This window comes from Coturnix japonica, chromosome 24, assembly GCF_054131305.1.
Source record: "Coturnix japonica strain WE chromosome 24, WE-NBRP24, whole genome shotgun sequence".
In the NCBI taxonomy this organism is placed as follows: domain Eukaryota; kingdom Metazoa; phylum Chordata; class Aves; order Galliformes; family Phasianidae; genus Coturnix; species Coturnix japonica.
Genome location: NC_140686.1, coordinates 9,263,189 through 9,282,742, shown reverse-complemented (window position 1 = coordinate 9,282,742; position 19,554 = coordinate 9,263,189). Strand labels below are relative to the sequence as shown.

At 48.8% G+C, this 19,554-nt stretch overlaps 1 protein-coding gene across 24 annotated transcripts in view; it reads right to left on the bottom strand.

Moving 5' to 3' along the window:
* TANC2 (tetratricopeptide repeat, ankyrin repeat and coiled-coil containing 2) overlaps nt 1-19,554 on the bottom strand; it is a 141,458-nt gene that overhangs the window by 34,101 nt on the left and 87,803 nt on the right. For all 24 annotated transcript variants that reach the window (XM_085523796.1, XM_085523800.1, XM_015885745.3 and 21 more), the window contains 5 exons: nt 15,389-15,670; nt 13,313-13,446; nt 5,447-5,678; nt 3,077-3,243; nt 1,699-2,306 (listed from right to left, as the gene is read on the bottom strand). In XM_085523796.1, the coding sequence (XP_085379922.1) occupies nt 1,699-2,306; nt 3,077-3,243; nt 5,447-5,678; nt 13,313-13,446; nt 15,389-15,670 (1,423 nt within the window). The remainder of the gene's footprint in view (nt 1-1,698; nt 2,307-3,076; nt 3,244-5,446; nt 5,679-13,312; nt 13,447-15,388; nt 15,671-19,554) is intronic.

Sequence of the window (19,554 nt, the reverse complement as noted above, 5' to 3'; positions counted from 1 at the left end):
AATGCAATTAGCGTGCATTATACATTAGAGAAATTTATTAGCCTTTCAGTACATACAGACTTGCACTCAAGGCACTGGCAGCCTGTTTTAGCACTGTGTAACTTCTTGCCTCTGGCAAGGCACCTGGTCTGCTGAGTGCTGGCAATCCCATGGGGCCCTACAGATGCCCACATATGCTCAAGTGACCACGTATTTACCACCTGAGAGGTGGAAGCCATCACCTCTCATCCTACCACTGTGAGAATAGGAAGCTCCTGGCCACCTCTGTAAGCACCAGGAAGAACAGTGCTGGGCTCAGGGAACCAAAAACACCTGGATTACACAGCTGCACAACTGGCTGCTATGTGCAGAATGCCACATATGGGGGTGTTCAGCATCAGGGGAGTGTTCTGCAGATGGGTTTCCTTTTCCTGCCAACACAGGATGGCACTGAATTACCTGAACTGCTCCTGTGGTGGTGATCATTGCTCCCAGGCTGCCCATACCCAGGAAGGGGAGCAGATCTCAGCTCCACAGGCATCACAGGCACACACACATTACAAAGAAGGTTGAGAAGAATTCTCCAGCGACAAGCACTTAATGACTCAAGAGGAAGGATATCAAATAGCTGCCATCGATTGATACAGAGCCACTCGCTGCTGTAAGATGCTTTCCAAAGGGTTCACTCGATAGGACTGTTGTGCAGAACCTATTAAAGCAGGTCGGTTTCCCATTGGGAGGAGCTACGTGCTATTTTTCTACTCCAGACTGTTTGCCACAAAATTTAAAGCAGTAAATTACTCTGAGACCGCCAGCAGCTATGGCTGCTTTGATCAACCAGGAGCTGTTTGGTTCCAGCAGACAATGCTGTGTTTCATCAGCCTGGTTGCAGGGCCTAGAGATGCCCCGATAAGGCTGAGAATCCAAGTGTTTCCCTGAGTTTTCTAATCGTATTTTTGGAGATGGGCAGGGAAAAGAGAGCAGAGCTTACAGGGATCAACGACCAGCATTACAGTCAGAGCGTCTGTTTCCACTCTTCAGTAAAAAACAAAAGATAACGCAGTTAATAGTGATCATTGGGCTTACAGAATGTAAATCTAACCATGATTAAATTCTGTTCTCTGTGAGCTAAGCCAGGAGCTCTGCTGCTGTCAGAACAGAGATTACACATGCACTTAAGAGTCCAACATTGCTAAAGCCTGACTCTGTTCCTCATTCTGCTCTCCAAATGACACTTAATAGGACTACAAGGAGCAAGACTTCAAAAAGAAGCCAGCTTCAAAAGATGCATCGATGCTGCTCATCCTTCATCTCCTCATCCCTTATTTTGCGTGGCTGGGAGGGAATGGAGGAAGATTCTCCCTCCTGCCAGAGCTGGGGATGTCAATGCAGCTCCCCCCAGCAGTGCCATAACTGCAGCTTCGAGCTGCCGAGTGTGGACCCTCCGAGGTCCTTCCAGGGCTCAGCTCACCCTGGAGATGACTCTGATGTTTCCTGGCTCATCTGTGTGCCCAGGAAGCACCCACAACTTTCCATGACCAACACATAGGTTTAAGGAGACCAGCACAGATGTAGACCCACACAGTGTGGACAGAAAGCCAAGTAAAAGCAACCTCATCCCATGTGTGACCTCAACCAACGAAGCGGTTCTCAGAACAGAACAGAACACTTTTAGATGAACACACATCCATAAACCCATTTCTCAGAGCGTCTGCTTACCGAGGATCACAAAGAAACTTGGTCTTTTCACCTTCTTCTCTCCAAATAAGCCATTCTCGGAAAGAGGGATGAACAAACATTCGCGTCATGTCTCTACGTTTGATAAGAAACATAGAAAGGTTCTCCATCCTCTGCTGAAAGTCATCCCACTCCAAAGTGCCCTCAATGTTACCTGCATTAATGGCCTGAAAAATATGCTCATCTGTTAAAGGATGCAGAGATGCCACTGCCACATTCAAGAGAGGCATAACCCGATCAAAGGAAGACTGCGTTGGGAACTTCATATTGCACTGCAACAGGTAAACTTCTGACAGAGACACTGGGACTACTTTGTAGCTGGAGCTTTTTAGTACTAGATATCCTTTCTCTATGAGATCAAAAGTGAGTTTCAGGTACAGGTAGGACCCTTGGCTCAAGGTCTTGAGGTGAGAGCTGAGTTTGCCAAAGGTGGTGTTGTCCATTTTGCCGTTCAGTGAGATGTTGTTCTGGATCTCCGAGCTGCTGTGTATCCGATGGAGGATGTAAGCCTGCAGGTCCTGGTCTATGGCTTCGTTCTCTTCCAGTCTATCCAAAAATATTCTGTGGAAGGGCAACAGCTTAATTATTTCCTGCAAAGAAAGAAAACAGAAGTATATTCATTCTGGGAATGCTTATTATTCATTAAGTAAACTTGATTTGTATTACAATAGCACCTCCGAGACTCCTTTAAGACCTTTTCCATCAGAGAAAGCACATGAGAAGGCAGTTTAAGCCCTCAGGACCTCACAACCTCATCTATAATCAAACAGTTTCTGTGTGAGACGTGACTGAAATAAAAATGCAGGATGTGGTTCCTAACACTGCATCCACAAGAAGGACCAGGAAACTGGCACAGAGAGGTGCCCTCATCATCCCCACCCCAGCCCAACCCAACAGCAACGTGCCAACCCTCCTGCTGTCATCTCAGCCATTGAAAGTGGAGGATGTGGAGGTGATAGAAGAGAAATCCCACTGCTGACCCTGACCAACAGGGCAGGTCACAGGGAGTAAGTTCCACTGTTTCCAAGCAATGATGTCTAGCTGGATACCATGGCCAGGGAATCTCTCATTTGCTAAGCTCACCAATGGATGTGCTTATAGAGCAAACCCCCAAATCATTAAATGCTTTTCCAACAGGGTTCTTATGTTATAGGCTCTGTCACTGCATACTGGGGAGAAATGACCCAGCAGAGACTGAGGAGAGCAGCCCCATCTCCTGAATGGTGGTGCAAAACCAAAGCTCACAGTGAAGACAACAGGGGATGCAATTTACCTACCACCAGCAAAGCCTGATACACCCTAAGCTATTCTTTATCACAGCCCATCCTGACAGCCCAGCAGTTCCCAGGACTCAGAGTACCTGTAGACTCGTCCTGACGGTCACAACCAGCTTCAGCCAGGAAGGGAATTTCCCAATCATTTTGCTCAGGAATGATACGATGGTGTCACCATAATCTGGCTTGTGAAATTCAGCCTCGTTTAAACCATCAATTAATATGATGAAATCTTCGTCAGGGATCTTCCTCTCTAAGATGCAAAAAAAAGAGAAGAAAGCATTTCCTTATGAGGCCAAACATGTGGCTACAGAGTACTTTAAGGGTAAGGGAGAAAGAAGATATGGTGACAACCTCTCTCTTATGACACACTAATTGCACATAGGTAGGTCCATGCATACTCAGCTTCCATCCTCAGAAAATAGGTATTTTAATGAATGAACACTCATTGCCAACATGAGCTGTCCACAATACTCCAGGGAGTTGAGTGGAATCCCATTCTGTCCCAGCCTGACGTTACCAAGTTGCATTTAGTTCTGAACGTACCACTAATAGCCATATGAAAAACACACAGTTTGCATTAAAGTCACCAGAGATCCTTTTTCAGCTGACTCCCTCATAAGCTCATTGGATGCACCTGGAAACACACTTTATGGCTCTGAAATCATGGAGTGAGTGGAGCCTGAGTTTTATATCCATATATCATGTTTCTCATAAAGCCCAAAGGAGGAAGCAGAGAGAGGGGAAGAATCCCTACTTTGTTCTCCTATATATTATTTAAATTCCTTGAGATTAAATATATACACATATTGGAGAAACATGAATATAAGTTTCTCAGTGATATCCATCATTAACCATTAAGCAACAATTTTGCCCCAGCACCATTAAAACTCCATCAGCACCTTGTAAAAGACCTGCTGATATATTTACAGTGCCTTAAACGTTATAGATCTTAAAACCAATTTCCAGACATTGCTCGTTTTGTTGCAGAACTCTTAGTAGCCATCAGCCTGCCAGCACTCCCCATCTGCAGAGCTGGAAGATATGGAGAGCCCTGATTCCATATTTCCATCCCCCAATAACTTGGGACCAGCTGGAGGTCAACCTGTGTGGCAAGAGAAACAAGCATCCTCCAAAATGCCCTATAACCCAGAGCTGAAATACCTCGCAATGAGTTACCCAGCTCATTTTCCTGCATGGCAGTGGCTCCCAACCCAGGACTGCTGGGAGGAAGGAGCAGCCCCACTCCTCCTACGGTGACATTTGTGCATGCCAAGAAAACAAAGTGCTGTGTTTGTGCTGGCTCTGCATACCCCCATGCCCAGGAGAACCACACGCATTGGGTGCACGCTGCTGCTCTGCACTTTGGGCCATTTCTGCAAGCTGCTCTGAACAACAGGGCTTCAAATCAGGTAGATGCGATGTTTGCTCAGATGTGGTGATAGGAAGGGTCAGAAAAGAAACTAATGTGGACTATTTGTGAGGCCGATGACAACAGACACCATTTTGCAGGACAACAGAGCCCTGAACTCTGCAGCACTCTGACAGCTTTCATGACAATGAGCAAAGACCTTCAGTGCAGTGACTGTCACAATGAGTTAGTGACATCTCGGGTGAGGAGGAAAGGAAAGGAGACAAAATCAATGCTGCTTTGGGAAAGCTCTGAGATCAGCAGTCAGCATCTGATCTGTTAGCAGCTGCCTTAGAAGCTTCAGACAGCATGTCTATAAACTCCTATGGTATCAGTCCTTCTGCTGAAAGCTTCCAATTCTCAAGAGCCTATTAAATAAAGAGAAGGAAAAAACACTCCCGCCCCCCAAAAAATATGAAACAAAATATGTTGTCATGTGCAGGGTTGTGTATGGAAACTGTCGTGTGTTTTTACCTTCAGAGCTGCGAGGCCACATTCACATGGGTGGACAGTGATAGAACAAGGAGGGATAGTTTTAAACTGAGATGGGGGGGGGGTTGGGTTGGATCTTAGGAGGAAGTTTTTCACCCAGAGGGTGGTGATGCACTGGAACAGGTTGCCCAAGGAGGCTGCGGATGTTCCATCCCTGCAGGCATTCAAGGCCAGGCTGGATGTGGCTCTGGGCAGCCTGGGCTGCTGGTTGGTGACCCTGCACACAGCAGGGGGTTGGAACTGGATGAGCATTGTGGGCTGTTCAACCCAGGCCATTCTATGATTCTGTGATTTGGGATGGGGAAGAAAACAAGAACACGCTGCCATCAGCATTTCGTTTTTGGCTCTGAATTACACCCCAGGAGAGGAGGGGCTGCCAGCCTTGCAGATAAGTGTAGTGACAATTTCAGCTCCTCCACGTCTCACCCCCCCACCTGCAGCTCCTGACCGCTGCTGGGTTTAAATGCACAGATGCAAGAAAGCACTTCAAAACAAACAAAGTGGCATCAGGGAGCAAAGAGAAAGCAAAGCATAGGGAGCACCATCCCCATACCTTTGTGCAGGTTCTCCAAGGGCTCCAGGATCCCCCTGCGGAAGGAGGCCATGGGGTCCTGCACGCAGGAGCGGAGGCTCAGCATGCTCTGCAGGTGAGGCTCACGCAGCAGCTGCTCCCGGTAGGCAACGAATTGGGGTGAGCGACACAGCAGCGCGGCCACGTTGTGCACAAACTCGGGCACCAGGCAGGTGTAGGCATTGTCTGCCTGGCAGTAGTGGTAGGCGACAACCTGCAAGAGAGAGAAGGAAGGATGAATACACCTCTGCCAGAGCTGGGATGAGCTGCAAACCACGGCACTGCGTGATTATGATGCACTCTGGCAGGTGAGCTCTTTGAGGATCCCCAGCATTAAGTGCTCATGACAGGGATCCAGATGAACCAACACTGATCCTGAGAATGACCAGAGCTGCCATACAGGGAGCAATGCAATTCTGCTGGTGCTGCTCCTCAGGCAGGCACTGACAGCACTCCCAGCTCCACGCAGCAGCTGGTAAGGGTTTGGGATTGCTTTCTTCCACTTACTTCTTGCTGGCTGCTCCCCAGTGCTGGGTGCTGGGAGGCCACTGCATGGCTTCTGTTGGAGCAGAGCACCGTGCACAGCAGCAGCTGCAAGCAACGGGTCCCACGAACAATGAGAGCACAGTGCTGTGCATCACCCATCTGCCACCATGCAGCTCTTCATTCAGAAAACACGGGGAAAAAATAGAAGAAACCTTCCTCTTCTCCTCGATCAACTCATTTTCCCAGGTCTTTGCAATCTGCCAGGCTACTCCTTCAAGCATCACACCTGCATATGTGTGCCTAAGCTCTACTGGATACCTCACAACAGAACTTATGCTACCATGTACTCATTGCATCAAGCTGGAATAAAGGCAGTGATGTCCTTCCCATTTATTTGGGGATTATAACTGTGATTCCTGCAGTATAAAGGTCTTGAATCACCCTCCCTTGATGCCACGTTCCTGGTAACAGAAACCAAACTCCTACATGCAGAGCTCTAAGCTCCAGCACAATATGCAGACCCAAAAATGAAGGTTCCTTCATTATGAGAGGCTCATTACCTTTATCCAGGAGCCTAAGGAGCCATATCATGGGAAAGGGGACTGAGCTGTCCTTGGAGGGGACACATATTCTTCTTCTGGAATACACCCACAGTTACAGCACAGCTCATAGGAACACACTACATCCATCCACTCCTGATACCCAGGATTGAATCATGAGCATACTGACGGTGCTTATAAAATCAATGCAGTGCTTAAGGGACGGACCTAAGATGCACCAGTAAGCAGGGAGGACTTCAGAAGGGCCCCAAAGGAAAGGTGCTACAGTGCTCTCAGAAATGCAACTGCACAACATCAGCTTGATGGTATTTATTCTCCATGACATTTTCTCTACTTCAGACCCAAAAGAGGCTGCCAAAAGTGAGTGTGGTGCTGGGAAGCAGGCGGCCTGCCTATCTCAGAGCTGCCTGCCAAGCAGCTCCCTCATCCTATAAACTCCCAAAGCTTTCAGAATGTTTCCCTGTTCAACCTTCAGAACAAGACTGGGTTTTACATGGAAAGCTAAAGGAGGAGACCTGAGGATAACCTGAAACGAATGCTACTCTGGCTGTGATTCTGACTGTAACAACAGCCTTACTCACCCAGACAAGCACATTAATGATGTTATAAGGCTTGAGAAACACCAGACACAGGGAAGGTGGACGCTGCCTCTCCTGGTCCATGGCCTATGCCCATAGGTACCAACACAACCCCACACCTCCTGATGTGGGGTCAGGGAGCTCCTGAACCTTCCCTTCCTCAGGAGAGTCACACTGACTCATCTCCCTAACTGTAAAAGCAGGATTAAGAAGTAAATTATCCATATACTCTTCAGGTATTAAACCCAGAAAGCCTTCTGTCCCCATTTTTCCCAACACCAGCCATGTTCTTCTCTCCACCACATCTTCCATGTTTCCCTCTACCCAAACTCCTGTACCCATCACAATCCTGACTGCCTTCACTCTGCCCTGCTTCACTCTGTCCTCACTCACCCTTTCCAGGATGCTGTGTTTGGAAGCTCTGTCCTTCCTGCATCTCTCCCTGCCCCCCAGCCCTGCACGCTGCTTGCTAGGGCTGCACTCCCCACTTCAGCTGCTTTGTGCTACATGGGCATTCAACTTTGCTGAACCCAAGGGGGATTCTGATTCAGCTGAGAAAGAACTGCATGCAATGAGGAATTAAAAAAGAAGGAGATTTCCTCATATAGATCAGATCTACGAGAACAGCTATTTGAAGAAAAAGGATGACACGTGTTAAAAGCAGCACAGCTATTCCGAGAGTAACAGAAGATGCTGTTGGAACAGGAGGGAGAGCTATGGGAAAGCAGCAGGAAGAGGACAGAAAGGGCAGAGTGGGGGAAATAAGGCACAGAAGAGACTGTGCATCACCTATAAAGTACAGAGGAGCAAAGAGAGTGAGTGGAGGGGGAGAGGGGAGAGGAGAGCTTAGATGGACAGGTCAGGAGCAAGAACATGGGGCTGGGAGGGCAGTGTGCCTCAAAGGAGAAAGGGGCTGAGATGGCACAGGGGAAACAAGTTATTTTTACTTAACAGGACAGGCCAATTCAAAGGAGTTCTCTGGCACTATTTGTGACGAGTAATATCCTCCCTTTCAGAAGCTTTCCTTTGCCATCATGCTCTGCTTGCCCTGACTTATCCTCCTCCAGCCCCCATCTGGATGAACCCCACATCCCTGCACCCACAGCAACACCCTCCCCCCCTTAGTACCTCCCCCTGCTCCCAACCAACCACTTCAGCACTGTATTCTAACCACATTTCTGCCCCTACTAAGACTGATCTCCTTTTGACCCGTACAAAACAGCTTCGAGTCAATGTGCTTCCACCTGCCAAAAGGCTGCCTGCCACTCAGAACGTTGGCTGTCATCATATAAATAGAGATCAGCGTGTCTGTGTTTTATTCGCTGCACATGACTGTGTGTGGATGGAGTGACCCAGTTTATGGGGAATGCTCATTACTTTTACATAGCTGAGTTTGCCAGCAAATGCCCTCTGAAGCTCATTAATGTCACAGGGCTCAGAGGAACGAACCCTGCCACCTCTGCACGAGGTGGGAGGGCTCCTTTCTTTCCACAGCCCGCAGCAATGGTAGTGATGCTCTGCCTTGTGGCTAGAAGGATGGGGAAAGAAGTCAGCACTGTGCTCAGCATCAGCAGAGCGAGCTATGCAATGAAAGAGCAGCTCCCCAGCAATGTGTATGGGATCATCCATTAGTGTCGTGCTGCCCTTCAGGCTCATCTGTTTAAGTGCTGCACCCAAAAGCAGCCAGAAGCCCAGCAAAGATGGCTTTCAGTGGTTATTTAAACCACGTACTGAAGCCATTAACAATCCTGTGTGAATAAAGGACAAAACCTTCAGGGATAGTGGGGAAGTGATCCCAACCAGAGGGGACACGGCCACACTTCTCCCTCTCCTGAGCTGAACCCATTGTGCCGTGGCTGTCAGCCCTTACTGAGATGCAGAGATCACTGGGATGTGCCTCTGTGCTGCTCAGACAACCACAAAGCTCATCCAGTTCCAGCCCCCTGCTGTGTGCAGGGTCACCAACCAGCAGCCCAGGCTGCCCAGAGCCACATCCAGCCTGGCCTTGAATGCCTGCAGGGATGGGGCATCCACAGCCTCCTTGGGCAACTTGTTCCAGTGCGTCACCACCCTCTGGGTGAAAAACTTCCTCCTAAGATCCAACCTCAACCTCCCCTGTCTCAGCTTGAAACCATTCCCCTTGTCCTATTGCTACCCACCCCCACAAACAGCCATTCCCTCTCCTGTTTATACGCTCCTTTCAAACTCTGGAAAGGCCTTTCAAATACTGGAGCAACCTTGCAGTTGCTCTGTACAATCAGGCAATACATTTACAAGCACTGAGGAACCCAGATGAGTTTAAGAACACAGAGCTCTGCTCTGCCATGCTCAGCACACCAGAACGCTGCTGTGAATCTCCTGCAGGATAAGCCCTGGTTGTGCAGCCTCCGTGGCTCTGCTGAGATCTGGCAGCTGCTCAGCAGCCCTGTGAGCTTATTTCCATAACGTGTGCATATACATATTAGAAGAAAAAGCCAACCAAGCACGTTGCCAGGAATGCTCATGGTGTCAGGGTGGGTGCTGCAAGTCGAGGAGCTTTGCTTGTGGCTCAGATCTGTCAAGACAAACCCTGCTGTCCTCCCTCCCTCTCCAAGGCACAGAGCACTGCAGTGGGCTGGGATGGAGCAGAGGTGGAAGAGGAGCTTTGCAGGCAGGAGCTGCCCAGTAGACTGCACTGCATGGCCAGGGGACGTCTATGGCTCTGCTGCTTCCACTCCTCTGGGGCTGGAGGGGAAAAAGGGCTCTGTGCCAGCAAGGTTCCCAGCAAGAGGATTAATGCTGCCTTTAAAAAATATATTGGGAAGCTGATTGACGGATATCTCTGCTAAGAAGCAATTCACATTGCCACACATTCAATACTGCCATGAAATGGGAGGTGGTTTTTGCAGTTCCATGCTTCCTGGTGCACTTCTACATCCCTCCCTAAACAGCAGCACCCAATACAAGCCTCCAATGCAGCCTGGGGATGGCAGCAGGACTTGGAGCTTTGCCTGTCCCTCAGCATTCCCTATGAGTGCCAGCAGCACGGGGCTGCAGTGCTTATACACAGCATCACTGCACTTCCAGCACCTTCTGTGCTAATCCCTTTGGGTGGCAATCACAGCACTTCCACTCACAGCACCTCAGGAAGATGGAGGGGTAGGGGAAGAAATGACAAAAGGAACACGGCAACCTCAAGTTTTAAGCTCCTTGTTTTCTTTCATTCTTTCAAGAGAAACTTGCTGCAGCCCCCAGAGTGCACCCGACCTTTCCTACCACGACTGCTGCTCACACAACAGAACCCATTTCTGACCCAAGGGAGGGCAGCAATACCATGAATCCAACAGCAACCAGCAGGGCTGCACAGCCTGGAAAGCAGAAGAGGGACATGCACACGCTGTTATCTACCTCCTACATCTGATTTATGGCTCCTAAAACACTCCTGCTGATTGTGGCTGTCCATCACTGTCACCACTTTTTTTCCCCCTTCAATTCTGACCCGCTGCATTAAAGCAGCGACTACTGAACGTGTGCACAAGAACCATTATTCCAACAGCCCAACCCTAAGGGTCACCCTTTCTTCTGCAGCCAATGGAACAACAAAAGCTTTAAGCAGGCTGCCAGGAATCCATATTTCATTCCTCAGCTCCTGATGCAGGAATGTGCTCTGCTCTCCCTTCCTCCTGAACCAAAGCATTTCCCCTTTTCTTTTTCAGATGGGCTTTTGCTCTGGGCTCAGAGTTGAGCTTCGCAATGTGTTTTCCTGCCCTGTTGGAGCACGTGGCCTCAGACCCTCAGTTGCCTTTAACCACAACTGCTGACCGAGACCATTAAGGGCATTTGCTCTATTTTAGATTTCAGCACCTTCAAAGCCTCAAGCAACCAACACATGTTCATGATTTCTCAATGGCAACTTAGACACGTGTGACCGAGTTTCCGACCAAGGGGATCACACACAGAACAAAGAGCTCAGAACTGTTATTTTAATGGATTTTCAATTACGTTGCCAGGTCAGTAATCCTTTTTCTCCCGGTGTCACTCAGAGACTTCAAAACCCGCAGCTGTGGAGGAACAGGCACTGTTTGTTTTATCTGGGAGGACATCACACAGCACTGCTCCTTCTGTGCAAACCCATGTTATTTGCTGCTGACAGCATGCATCCATCAGTGGTGGTGCTGAGCTCCACTCCGGACATTACCAGGAGTGCATTACAACATCCAGCCATCCCTTTGACCAACACCCTGACTCCATTTCATTTGCCTTTACTTCCCTTCCTGAGGTTTGCTGATCCATCTGTAACACGCTGAGCTGCTCCAATGCAATAAAACCAGAACTGCTATTGCTATGGAACTGAAACATGGAAGCTGAGAGAAACCAAACCCCAAAGCCTGCTATGTTTTCAGTAGAAGTCTGTTTGTAATAGGATGTGATGCTTTGAATCAGGATTTGAATGCGTGCTGAACTGCAGTAGCTCCATACAAGCCTGTGTGGTGTTGGAGCCCAATGACCTTCCAAACAAAGCCACTCAATGGCTCTGAGCTGCTGAAGCACAACCAGCTGCCCATTATATACCCTTCCCAACATGGACACCCAAGGATGGTTGGCTGCATGGACCACTTCCCTATCTGTAACAGGAAAGCAGAGCAGGCCAAGGAGATGCTGATCTCCAAGGAGCCCACGGAGGCTTCACAGCAGCACAGGGAATGGATCCCAACCTCCTGCATGGCACTATGAAGCTTCCCCAAGTTCCTGCATGCCGTGTCAGCCACCTGAGCACAAGAAGCCATTCCCAGACCCTCCAGATCAGCTCATCAGCCCCAGCATCCACCTGCTCAGGGCAGCCTCATGTTGGAAGGAAACAGTGACATTTACTTCTGTCTCCATTTCCAGCAGTGGAGACCAATTGGGAGATGAAGAATTGCAGCAGAACGCTGCAGTCCTGCAGTGAGCACTGGACATGGCACATCTCCCCAACCTTTGGCTGTGGGATAAATGGGGCTTTGAAACCCCTTCCTAAAGGGGTGCGCAGCCAATCTATTTTAACTTCATGTTTTGGCTACGAAGATTGTTCCTTACTCTTTTAACCAGAGATGCAAAAAAGCTTCAGTGCCTCTTTTGTGCTCCAGCTATGACACACAGCTTGAAAAAGCCGTGTCCCTCACCTTCTTCAGTGGGAAACCGAAGCTAAAACTGCACTCATTTATCAGTTATGTATCCAGCAGGATTACTGGAGCACTCAGGGGGAAGAAAGTCTGGACAGATTAGGTGCTTGAGGCAGAGATAGCACACATTACTGCCTTCTGGCAGCCTGTAATGCTGAGGATTGACAAGAAGCACGATGACTAACGCACTCTGAATGAAAGCAGAGCTGCCTGCTGCATTCCTTTCAAGAGCTCCATGTGGAAGAGGAGAATATCAAGTCCCAGTATTTATTTACCCAGCAATCGCACACTCCCTGCCTTTGCCATCTGGGTGCAGCAGAAAGCAGACAGCACAAGGCAGTATGTGGCTCTGAAAGCCAAGCAAAACACGTCCCGGTGGTGACAGAGAACAAAGACTTTGCTTGGTATTTTCCTATCCAAAAGGGAACAGGCAACAGGAAAGCATCACTGCTCACATCCTGCAAACCCTGGGGGAGGAGCAGCCCCCTTGGATTTCACAGCAACACAATGGCACCTTACCAGCATCACAAAATAGGGCTAAACCCCAGGACCACAGTGAAACATGAGCTGCACAGCTCACCCCCACTAACAAACACCACTACATACAGCCTGCACTTATCAGAACACCAAAGCATTTGGGTACTGCTCACAAAAGGCTGCGATCTGCTCTGCATCATCCATGTGCAACCTGTGCAGCAAGCTCCTCTCCTGCTGTTTGAAACCAACCCCTTTCAAAGGGAAGCACCGAGCAATCTGCTTTCCACTGCTAAAGAAAAGCAATGGTAACTCTGGCAGCTGTGCCATCCCGTAACGCATCTGCTATTGTAATGGTGGCTGGAAAAGATCAAGTCTCAGAATTAGAAGTGAGTGTACTCGGTGTAATGGGAATTCCTTCCTACAGAACAAACTTTCTGTGGCTAATAAAACTCCTTCCAGGAGTTCTTCCTCTCTGCTTCCCCAATATGACTTTGAATGCGCACTCTTCCCAGCGCCCAAAGCGATGCAGGACAGGAGAGCTTCCAAGAGATCCCATGACAAAAGAGAGGTTCCTGAGGCCTGCAGCCATCCCAAATGATGCCCTACCTGGGAAGCGAGCCTCCTCATGGCCTCCTCCTGGCGCCGGCGCATCTCGGGGGTCCCCGGGCAGCTCCCGCTGGCGATGGAGGAGTGAGCAGAAGGCGGCTGGGTTAAGGGCAGCTCTCTGTTTGCATCCACATCTGTCTCAAAGAAAGAGGTTAGGAACTGCTGAGGGATGAGAATAGCCAACACAGCCACATAGAGGAATCACCTCTGCCACATGTGCTTCTCATTGCATTTTATCTCTTGCACTTCAGCAAAGCAGGAAGCTTTAAAAGCACAACACTTCACCCACCTGGCCTTTCTGGTTAATATTCCCAACCCACTCATCTTCACACTCATAGGTACTCAGAGTATTACTGAATGACATTAAGACATGCAGAACTTGGTGATGCCTAATTACTGACTTATTAGTTATAGGAATGCTTTAAAAGCAGCAGTCTGAAGAACAGACTGCTGGCAGAGGATTGGCCTGGATGGATTGCTGCAGTGCATCCTTGAGTTCAACCTGAAATGGTAATGGAAACAATGACCCAATTAATGGCAAACAACGAAGGAGGATGAGCCAGGAATCAATGGTACAAGGCTGCATTTATTCCAGTTTGCTAAGGCTGATAACACAAGTGCTGCAGTACAGTCAGGGCACCCAATTAGCATTTATTGCTCAACACAGAGTGCTACAGACTTCTTTCAGCCTGTGAAATCTGTAGAGCAGTTTTATCTTCTGGAGCTGCACTCCGGGCCTGTGGAGGCCTTAGGAAATAAAACCCATCAACTGAGTGATTCTTAGGTTCTCACCCCAGTGACTGACACCAAGGAATCACTCAGCTCTAACCTAATGGGCACATCTGAGTGTGAACTCAAGGGCTGCTTTGGGTGAGCAAAGATCTCTTCCTTTGTGCATGAAGGCTGTTCAGTGCAAAACAGTCTTTTAAACCCCACAACCCTCCCCAGCAGACTGGGGAGACGTGCAGCCTCTACTCTGCAGAGTTACAGCTAAAATACAGAAACCATGCCTGCCTTTCACCCTGCATTGCTGGGTTAGTGCTGACAAGTGGCACTCCTCAACATGGCACCAAGCAGTGACATCTCAGATATCTCTCCATGGCTCAGAGCACGGGATTCCAGTAAACAGATTTAACTACAGAGTCTGTGAGATACAGTGACCTGGATCCTTGAAGATACTGTTAGGTACAGAGCCTGGTATTTTTAGTCCTGTCTTATTCACTTACTGGAAGCAGAGTGGTTGGAAAACGCTGCCATCCCAACCGGCAAATGCACTGGGGCAGAGTGATGGGAACTGGATGGGACTGGGAGGCAGAGCAGCCCTGGCTGCCAAACCCACACGGGTTGGGACTCACCCTGGGCTTCTACAGCATCACACACTGAGTCTGTATGGGAAAGGAGGGCAACAACATGACAGAATGGCTTGGGTTGGAAGGGACCCCAAAGAGCACTGGGATCCAAACCCTGCCACAGCAGGGTCACCGACCTCCAGTCCTGGGACTGGACCAGGCTGCCCATGGCCTCATCCAACCTGGTCCAAAAGAAAATCCTCAGGAAGTATTTGTAATGACAGAATACTTGAAAGTAGTACTGGAGTATTTCTGATGGGAGAGAATCTGTGAGGCTTCTAAGGCAGGGAGTGGAGAGAGAGCTATTCTAACCCTTCACAGAAAAGATGTGCATCACAAGTAGTACAGACATTGCTTGCAGCTGCTTCCTTTGCTCTGCAACAAAGACTAAACTGAAGGAGAATGGGATCTTTTTCACTAAAAACATTGAAGAAGGGCATAGACAGGGTTAGGATAGGGTCAGGTTAGGGTTAGGATTTGGTGAGGTTAGGGTTAGCGATTAAGGGTAGGGTTAGGGTTTGGTTAGGTTGGGTTAAGTTAGGGTTAGCAGTTAGGGGAAGGGTTAGGGTTAGGCTAGGGATAGGGTTAGGTTAGGGTTTGGGTAGGTTAGGGTTTGGTTAGTTCAGGTTAGGGTTAGGGTTAGGGTTAGGGTTAGGGTTTGGTTAGGTTAGCTTTAGGGTTAGTTTAGGGCTCCAGACTTTGAAGAGCTGCACAGTATCACACTTACGTTTGGGTGAGGCGTGCGGGCTGTCGGATGCGATCTGCCTCATGCGAGTGCCGTGGCAGCTGAGTGCAACCAGCCTGGAGATGATGGCTGTCTTCCCAAAGCCAATGTTCCCCACGATCACCACACCACGGTTCACGCTGGCGTTGGAGCTCTGCAGCTGCGCATCGATCTCATGGAACACCCAATCCCGGCCCACGAAGACGGACTCGGTGGTGATGCTGGGGACCTCGAAGAGCAGCGGCTTCAGGGAGATGTCTGGAGGTCGGTAGGGTGCAAAGCGCACTGTGAACAAACACCAGGAGAGAATTGTGTGTTAATACTGAGCACAGCTACCGAGCTGTTTGTTGGGCATCTTTTCACTGCAAGAGGGAAAAAGAATACAAGCTTGTTTATTACAAGTAGCACAGGCATTGCTTGCAGCTGCTTCCTTTGCTCTGTAACAAAGGCTTCTGCTAAAAACATCACAGAAGTGGATGGAAAAGGGAGAAGGCTCCGGGGAGACCCCATTGTGGCCTTTCAGTACTTGAAGGGAAGTGTATAAACAGGAGGGGGAAAGGGCTGTTTGTGAGGGTGGGCAGTGATAGGACTAGGGGAAATGGTTTTAAACTGAGACAGGGGAGGTTTAGGTTGGATCTTAGGAGGAAGCTTTTCACCCAGAGGGTGGTGACACACTGGAACAGGCTGCCCAAAGAGGCTGTGGATGCCCCATCCACATGTGTCTGCATTTCTGCTTCAGGTGGGAGATGTGAAAGCAGATCCAAGTGGTGCTGCAGGTGCCCTGGTGTTAGCAAGGAGCACAAGAAGAACTCCTGACCCGCCACACACACTGCAGCACCAACAGCCACAAATGCAGAAGCTGGCTGGGTTCGTTTCCCCATTTCTGTATGCAAGCTCATCTTTTGAAATGGTCCTCAGAGCTTAACAGGGGGAGGGAGAGAAATTCAAGTGCTTCCCCTTGGCAATCAAGGGAAAATCGCAAACGTTTGTGGGTTAATTAATTCCTCTGAAGGTAATGAAAGAGGGCTACAAATGGCTTCATTGCATCCGGAATCTTTTCATCTCTATTTAAAAGAGGCATAAAGCACCAAAAAAGCAGCCTGCTCTATTTTGTTTTTACCTAATGACTTGGCCATTGCTGGAGTTTGTTTTCATGATGAAATTAATACCGTCATTCGTTTCTATGGGCTGCCAGAGTCAGGGCACCTGGGGACAGTGTCCTCAGCTCTGCATCCTGGAACAGCCCTTGGTTGGGGGTTGGAACCAGCTGATCTTTAAGGTCCCTTCCAACCCAACTATTCTATGACTGCACCTTGTCCCCTCCCTATAATACTAAGGATCCCAAAGACATTGGGAACCCTGGGGAGGCACAGGGACTCCTGCACGGCTCCTGCTGTTGCCACGCTCAGCTCTTAGCTTTGCATTTGTTCCACCTTTGGATTCTTATCAAGTGAATAACTAAAACTAAACCAGTCTGGAAACCTTTGCAGGAACATATGGGGGTGGAGGGAGAAGGTATTTGCCGTTCTTTCCACTCAAGTGCAAGCTATCTAGGGAATGCACGCCTAAAAAAAGCAGGAGCTCCACACCAACCCGATGCCAACCTGGGAACAGAAGGATCAACTCATACAGCTCGTTCTGCCTGGAAGGTCTGTAAATGGGAGATGATACATATAAACCCAAAAAAGAAACGGATGGAAGCACTTTGTGTTGGCAGGGACAGCTGCTGCTCCTTCATATTCTATTGCTGAGATGATTTTTTCAGGGGAAACTATCAGGAAATGGCCATGCGGGCAGCAGGTGTCTGCTTTGGTTTTAAAACATGGAGTTCAGGTTGGGGGTTGATAAGTTGCAGCTCTGTGCATGTGCCTATGGGATGTGTGAGTGAGTGGGAATGTATGGCAAAGCTGTGTGGAGCCCATGCAGGTGGGAGCCAGATGGCCATCAGGTACCAAACAGCCTCCGGAGTGAATGAAGAGCTGTCGCTGCTTAAACCTACCAGCTGTGGGACACAGTGAACTCTGCTTTATGCTGGGGAGAAACAGATTTCAATCCCTATTTCTTTCCAGAGGTGAGGATGGGGATGTGTGCATTGACAACTGCTACATCCTACAGAGATTAAACTGGACACAAATGGGCACAGCCCTGAAGAAGGCTCAACATGACCCCAGTGGAGATGTGCCCACTTGTCTGCCATGACCCAGTCCTAGAACCCTATCAGCCCCCTGGGTCACAGCAGAGCAAGCCAGCAAGCCCCATTCATCTTGCTGTCCAAAGGAAGCCTCTGCAGGGCTGAGATACACGATGTGGATATTGCCAGTATCTTGAGATGAAGCCCAGGCAAGAAGCACTTTAATATTTATTACAATGAAATGTGGTTCTGAATAACACAGTATCTATCAGCATCTACTGTGTCCTTTGGTAAATAGGAGCCCATAAATTAGCCAAATGTTGAATTTATTTCCTTTCCTTGCTTCAGACTGCAGCTTCTTTCAAGTGTCATCTTAAGTGCCTCCATCCATCACCATGAAACCTGTGCCTATTTTTCATGGACTGCGTGCCTGAAAATGCTGAACTATGCTGTAACAGACCCAAAAGGCTGCAGTGTGGAGTAGGCATCAAGAAGGAAAACAAAACTAAAAATCAAAGAAAACGGTTTAAAGGAAACAACTGCCATATGGTCTGTATTGGCCAATTGTCCTGGTCCATTGCAGCACCAAGTCTGGGCAACCCCACTTGATGAGCTGATGGTTGGACTGGATGACTTTAGTGGTCTTTCCAACCTTAGTGATTCTGAGTCTCCATCCCCATGAGCCTCCCCGACCCAATAAGGTTCATCCCCTGCACCAGCACTGACATTTGGGGAGGAAAAGAAGCCCTGATGGCAACAGCTACTGGATGGCATCAACCCACAGCAGGGGTTGGAACTGGGGGATCTTTAAGGTCTCCTCCAACCCAACCACTCTGCAGTTCTATTCTAGGTTATAGAAACCCGTAACGGCTTCAAATTGTGCTGGCTCAAAATAGCTACACCAAAAAGAGCCTTCACCATCCTATTAAAAACCTGCCATGGTACAAACATTGTAATGCTCTTAGCCTCGGGGATTACATTGCAAAGTTGCACTTCTGGTTCAAATCACCAACTTAGCAGCACACAAAAGAAAATAGCTGAGATGGTCTCCATTTAATTTCTCTGCACTGGGATTCTTAAAGGATGGGACCCAAATAAGTGGGCTATGATGGATGCTGCTGCACCCACAGCCCAATGGATCCAGACCCACTGCCCCAACACGATGCCAAGAGTGAAGGCAGTGAAGCTGGACCCAAGTTTAGCATCTACAGTCAAAACAAAGAGCTGGAGATGGCAGCAGTGCAGTTGAATGCAATCTCACAGCAGTATCTGGGCTCTATCCTATTTTGGGGGGGGGGAAAAGCCAACCCCAAAGAGGGTTCATTCATTGAAAGGAAAATATTTCCAAATACTGCTTGATTCTTTTCACACCCTCTTCTCTCCCCTCCTCTTTTTAAAAATAGCACATCTCCTCCTCAACCAGAACCAGAAACAAGCTCCAAAAACCCAAACACTGCTGCTATTCCCATGCAACACCAACAGAAAGGGAAAACACACAAAGGAAGAGAAGAAAGAAAACACGCCGCGCTACGTTCCTCAAGAGCGAGTCTGGAAAACAACTTGATTCTGTTCCTACAATAAACTTCCATGTTTTGGATGCAATCACTGCAAATTACGAAGCCTTGGCAAGCTGCTCTGCTCGAGCATATGGAAATCCTGTCTGTCAAAGTTTGCCTTCTTCGCTTGCTGCTGCTCATCCATTTCTGTAACAGCCTCACCAGCCAAGATGATTTCACGACAGACTGAGATCCAGCACAATACAAATGCTCTTAATGCTCTTCTCCCCACCACTGGGGGCTCGTGTGCTCCGTGCAGACCCCAGAGCAGGAATGGGAGGTTTTACCTTTTCACCCTCAGAGCAGCAGAAGTTAAAGAAGCTCCTGTGTGCTGCCCTCTGAGCCCCTCTGATGTTTGCTCACATGGCAATGGCAAGGAAGAACCAACCGAGGGATTGTGCTGTGGTTGCAGGGCCACCACTGCTCCCAGAGATACTGGAAGCTAAAACCAAGAGTAAGAGGGGATGGAAAGCTCACGGACA